This window comes from Chenopodium album, chromosome 15 (assembly GCF_948465745.1).
Source record: "Chenopodium album chromosome 15, dcCheAlbu1.1, whole genome shotgun sequence".
Taxonomy (NCBI): domain Eukaryota; kingdom Viridiplantae; phylum Streptophyta; class Magnoliopsida; order Caryophyllales; family Amaranthaceae; genus Chenopodium; species Chenopodium album.
The window spans coordinates 38128011-38134010 of record NC_137848.1 but is presented as its reverse complement, the minus strand read 5'-3'; the positions used below and the strand labels follow the sequence as shown (position 1 = coordinate 38134010).

General features: G+C 33.6%; 1 protein-coding gene across 1 annotated transcript in view; it reads left to right on the top strand.

Moving 5' to 3' along the window:
* Positions 1 to 727: 727 nt before the first annotated feature.
* LOC145583127 (uncharacterized) overlaps positions 728 to 6000 on the top strand; it is a 28028-nt gene continuing 22755 nt past the window's right edge. The window contains exons 1-5 of the mRNA XM_081640282.1: positions 728 to 846; positions 1094 to 1223; positions 2840 to 2918; positions 5287 to 5367; positions 5449 to 5529. Coding sequence (XP_081496408.1) covers positions 1113 to 1223; positions 2840 to 2918; positions 5287 to 5367; positions 5449 to 5529 — 352 coding nt within the window. The 5' untranslated portion in view covers positions 728 to 846; positions 1094 to 1112. The remainder of the gene's footprint in view (positions 847 to 1093; positions 1224 to 2839; positions 2919 to 5286; positions 5368 to 5448; positions 5530 to 6000) is intronic.

Sequence of the window (6000 nt, the reverse complement as noted above, 5' to 3'; positions counted from 1 at the left end):
TTGTCGACTTTATTTAAAACTTGTGAACGCAAAAGGTTGCAAGTACTATCAAATTTCAAACCAAAGCCATTTAACTGCCTGAATCCAAACAACTCGATAAACAATTTATTTTTTGAAACTGAAAACCGACCCGAACCGTAATTTAGTAAACTTGAAATGGAACCGATATGAATAACATTAAATTGGTTAAACCGTCGAAGAACCGAACCAATTATAAATTGAACCGAAAAAGTACCGAACCAGTTAAAAATCGAACCGAAAAAGATCCGAACCAGTTATAAACTGAACCAAAAAAGAACCGAACTGTTTCTAACCCGAAACCGTTTCCAACCCGAAACTGTTTGAACCGGGATAAAAACCGTTTACACCGCACCGTTAACAAACCGCAACCCGCCTGCACCGAACCGTTTACTACCCGGACTGTTTACAACCCGAACCGAATTAAAACCGCTTAAGAATAAACCGAAATTGAATCGAACCGATAACTATTTTAACCGAACCAAAACTGACCCGCGAGACAATTAAACCGATTCCAAACCGACCCGATTAACTGCCGAACCGATTTCAAACCAAACCGAAACCGAACTGTCAAACCGTTTTGACAGTGCTAATCATAATCATGTACTGTATTAATTATCACCATCTTTTGATTTTGTTACTAAATGAAAACAATACAATTTGTTTCTATATAAAAAAGGAATACAATTTATTTTATATTATGGCATGCACTAAAATTATTCAGAAATTCTTTGTCTTCTGTTTTTCATCTTGCTTTGACTTTCACTCCATTTTTCGCACTGATCAGTTCAAAGCTTAATACTCTTTTCGCCCTTTTCTCAATTTCTGGTTAAGTTACAAATTCAGTTATTTTGATCATTTATTTGTGTTAATTTGAGTAATTTCCATTTTTAAATTCAAATTCCCTATTGTATAAATTAGTTATTTGATTTTTGAATCATGTTTTTATCAATAATATTATGTTTTTGCTGATAAATACTTCTAAGGTTTTTAATTCTGATCATATATGAAATTTTTGCCGCATTTCGAACAATTGATCATATTACAGTCTAATCAATTACTTATATTATTGCAGGAGAAATTTAGACAAAGAAATGGGTTCGTCCAAAAATGTGGTGGGTTTTGTGGGATTTGATGATATAAGTTTGGAGTTGGCTGCTTCACTTGTTGGCTCTGGTTATGCTATCCAAGCTTTTGACTCTCAGGTTGTTTCTATTTTTAGTTTTGGATTTTTTAAATTCATGTACAGTATTTAGAATTGCAGTGCTTGATAATGCGCGTAAATTGACAAATTATTCAATAATGTTATGGCATTGATCGATCGCCTTTGGTGCGGTTCTAGTTGTAGGCTGCTTGGTTTTTTGTAATGTGATATAGCTCTACAAAATGTTAATTGTGGTGTCGATTGAAAGCTTGCCCATTGTAGTTACGTAGTACTCCATCCGTGTTTTTTTGTTATTCTTTGTGTTTTGTCGTGCATGTTTGTTAGTGCACATCTTTGACTATTAATATCTTTATGTATGTATAGGCAAAATTATAAAACTTTGCTATTCTTCTAACATTCATTTAGTCGAATCAAACAAGACCCCACTTGACTATGATTTATCATTTGTGATGGGAATAATTTGAATATTCTTTCAAACTGGGAATACAGACAATATTTAAACAAGAAGAACCAAAAAACAAAAAAAAAAAAAAAAAAAAAAGAAAAAAACAAAAAAACGAAGGGAGTATAATTGAAGTGCGGGAGCTTGATGCTTCTGCTGGATTTAGAAATTGAATGAAAATCTAACTTTGATGTTTAGTGAGTAGCTTTCGAGGCCTAAGTTGCTTGTATTTCTTGGTGTTAGTGTTTCATAAGACAAGCTCTAAAATTTTCGACTATGATGTGAATATGTGATAAAGAAATAACTGTACAAGGATTCTGAAAAAATATTCTGTCTACAGAAAATATGAGTATCGTTAAGATTATAGCTCATAAGTATGCTTCTATCCATGTATATTAACCGTGCCACAATAGACATTACAGAGTGGTTTTGTTGCCCTTTTGGCTGCACCTTTGAAGCTATTGGTTGGTAACACTTTTTAATTCAATGGAAAATGATGAAGTTGTGATCCTTTTTCTACTCTTATCTATTGCTATTAGACATAAATGTGTCAAATAGAAAGGCTAAGGAATAATATTGGATGCCCATGTCCTTTGAAAATTGAATTTGTCCTTATCAACCCTATCACCATGTCAATGACCTCTTGAATGAGTATCACCTAATTGATTCTCCCCTGTAGTCAATGTGAAAACTTTTCTTCATTTTACTATTCATATATCATGATGTCTCTTTTTTTACAGGCTAATCAGGCTAATCTAAGATTGCTAGCTTATATTGCCAAGATGAAGATCTGAATAAGCTGAGACCTTGACTAACACTTGCTGGAACTTTGGTTCGGCGAGAGATATACTTCATTCTTACACCCCATATTATTAAGATTTGTTACAATTATTAAAAAAAAAATGAAATATGGTCGTTTGCAACTTTATATTCTAAATAAAATACTCACTTTTTTAATTAGCTTATTTTCCCAAAATTTTAATGTGCATAGGTTTAGGGTTTAGTTGAATGATATGATTATAATTGTGGTTCATTGGTTAAATATATGCCAATTTCGTATTGTCGTGAAATGGAAGAATGTGGTGACTGGAACTAGAGCAAAGTATTCATTTGAATACATGTTGGATAAAGTTTATTACTTCATATATGAGTAGCTTGTCGGAATGTTATTTTTACTCAATTTATTCTTGTGCTGTCTTCCTTTTCTCTTTCAGCTTGATAGCCCCTTGATGGTTGAATTTTCAAAGAGGCTTGGGGGAACTAGATGTGCAAATGCAGTGGAGGCTACTAAAGGTAAAATTTAAAAAAATCAACTATTGTCCTTACCTTTCACAACCTACTTGTCAAGATCTTAATATACTTATCTGAATATAAGGTCCAAAAGATTGATAAGATGGATTATTTTTAACTAGATAATTGTCATGAAGGTTTCCTCATAAATGAAAATTTTAGGAAATAGTGCTACTTTATGTGTTTTGTTGAAGTGAAATGCAGTTGAAGTTAATTACAGTATTGCCTTAAGATGGATGGAGGCAAGGTGATTGGCTTGGATTTGTTTAAGCTGTAGGCAACAATAAATTGATTGGTTTAAACTTTTTTGTATTAAATGGAATAGGAAGGTAATTTTTATTCTATTGTATCAAAGATTGAAGTAGTTTGAGTGACTAGTGGTATTTTTTTTGGTGAGAAGGGGTGTCAAAAGTCCACTTTTAGTATGACATATGCTGTAAAGAATCCTAAAATTTTCCTTGAAAAACTCATTTCCATGTTTATTTGCGATGATATCTTATACAAGACCAAGATCAACCAATTTAAGAAATAGGTTCTCATAGTGCTATTTTCAGGAAAAAGGTTGTAACACAAGTCCATAAGCAAGCCTTCCCCCCACCCACCCACCAAAAAAGGAGCTTGTTCTTGCTCTGTCCTGAATTTTCCTGTGAATACTTGATGTTCAAGCATTGTGGTCATACTATGGTCTCAATGCCCGATTGCAGGAACCAAATTTATGTGTTAATTACGGTTTGTGTTGTGGTTTTAGCATTCAAATTTGACTTCAAAGTTTTTTTTTTTTTTTTTTTTTTTTTTTTTTTTTTTTTTTTTTTTTTTTTTTGTTGTTGATGGACATAAATGTCTGGTTGAGTATGTGATTATTTATGATTAGAAGTTGGGTGAGTTTGTTAACTTATTGTGAATCCTTTCTCTGTCAGATTCTGTAGTGAAGAGTCTGGGTGGCAGACTATTCAGGGTCATATTTCTGTATTTCTTTTTACAGTTACAAAATAAAAAAAATAAAAAATAAAAATCAGTATTGACTTTCCTTCCACTACTTTCCTTTGGAAGGCAAAGGATCTGAATTAGATGAAAGCTTTTGCTTTGGTAGCTAGTTTGTGGAAGCTTAGGTATAAAAATATCATGTGTGTACTTTCTACCCTGTTAATTAAGAGAGGAATTCATTTGTATTTGGGTTGTTGGGATCTATTGCATTGGTCCTTTTACTTCTGGGTCATCTGCTTAGCAAAATATGAAATTTAGAAGGCTCAAAGGGCCATAATTTGGTGGCAGGATGTATTTTGACTTTTGGTCAATTTGTGCCTTTTGTGGTAATTTTGTTTGGAGAAAAATGATAGGATTTTCCTTGGTTAAGAGTCTACTTTAGTTGATTCATGGGAGAAAGTGGTGTATTTAGCTTTTCTTTGTTCTCACACACATGGGGGATTTTATTAATGTTTCCATTTTACGATAATGCAAGATTATATATCTTTTCTTTTGCTTAGATTGTTGGTGGAATATTGATCCTTCTTATTTGTATCATTTCTTTTGTTGAATGATGGTTATGAACAAAAGGGAAAAAAAATTTCATATAGGTTGGAGCAACACTTGTCATTTCTTTAGATTGTAGATAACCTCATGAGTAATTTGCTGGCTTGAGGGCGTTATCGCATGCATTTCTTGCTCTACCCTTTAAGTGTCATTCAACTTTGAGATGGAGAGCTTGTTAATATTGTCCTTATCCCTCTATTGTGGGGGAATTCCTCTGGATGTCTTTTTGTTAGAATTCTTTAGGCTTAGAGCATTTTTATTGGGGCTCTTAGAGTAGCTTTTCAAGCGACTCTCCAAGGAGAGAGAGAATCAAGAGCCAACTCTATCCCAACAACGGGGATCTTGGGTGGCTTTTAAGTAGCTTTTTGTGAAGAGCCACTTGAGGAAGACTCTTGGCCAAGAACTGTTTAATTATTTTTGGAGAGTTAGCTTTATCTCTAATTGTGTGGCATGTGTCCATGAGGGGCCATGACTCTCCGATTTGTTTTTGGCCTGTACATGGATAATTTTGTATGAAGAGACAATCACCAATTTTGGGGGTAATTTTGGGTGGGTATCGTTTAGAGAGATAATGGTAGAGAGGGAGGGAAAGCCGTTTGGAGGGTCATGTATTGGTACATACTCTTATTATTTAGGTTGTTGGGGGGGGGGGTGTCTAGGGCTTTGTGGAAAGTAAGTGTTGGTTTAAAAATCTATTAGTTTTGTTTGGTGTTTAAGTTTCTGTTTGCTCTGTGCTTAGCTGAGATTGTTTTTCTTGGCTAATCTTGAATTTTCTCTGATATTTGATCTATTTATCATTATGAAATTAAATTCTTGTCTTGCTTTTAACTGTTACTTGCAGGCGTTTCAGCTATTATCCTCCTGATACCGCATCCAGCTCAAATTGCTGACATGATATTCGGCCAAGAGGGTATTTTGGAAGGTGAAGCTCATAACACTTGTTGGACTTTATTTCATATTAATTTTTGTTCACTGTTATATTTACTCATGTCAATGTCTTCAGGTTTGAAGAAAAATGTGGTGGTAGTTCTTCGTACAGTCACAGTGTCTGCTGAAGTTCAGAAACTAGAAAAACTTCTTATGGGTGAATCAATTATCTTTATCTAATGACATTTGCTTTTATAGCAAGAACCTTCCTATATTACTATTATCTGATGCAATATTATTTATGTATGATTTTTGTGATTGGTTGTTGATGCATTTTACTGCAAGACCTCTATAAAGTACTTGAATTTTTAAGAAAATGTACAGTCTGAGATAGTATCATGACTAATGAATGTGGTATTCTGCAAAATTATATTATCAACAAATAGTTGTACTACTATACCAATCTTTGATCTGGGGTACAGATTTACGAGAAAACATGACAATAGCAACGCACATTTAAAACATGCGTGGAAAACCTTTCACTCACAAGTCCGGATAAACAGCCACCAATACTGTTTTACAGTCAACAATTATTAACAATACCTCATAAATCCACACAATATCCCTATAACACATAAACCCAACCCAGGAACTCTTTTAAGGTGATGAGGATTACAATAACAATCCT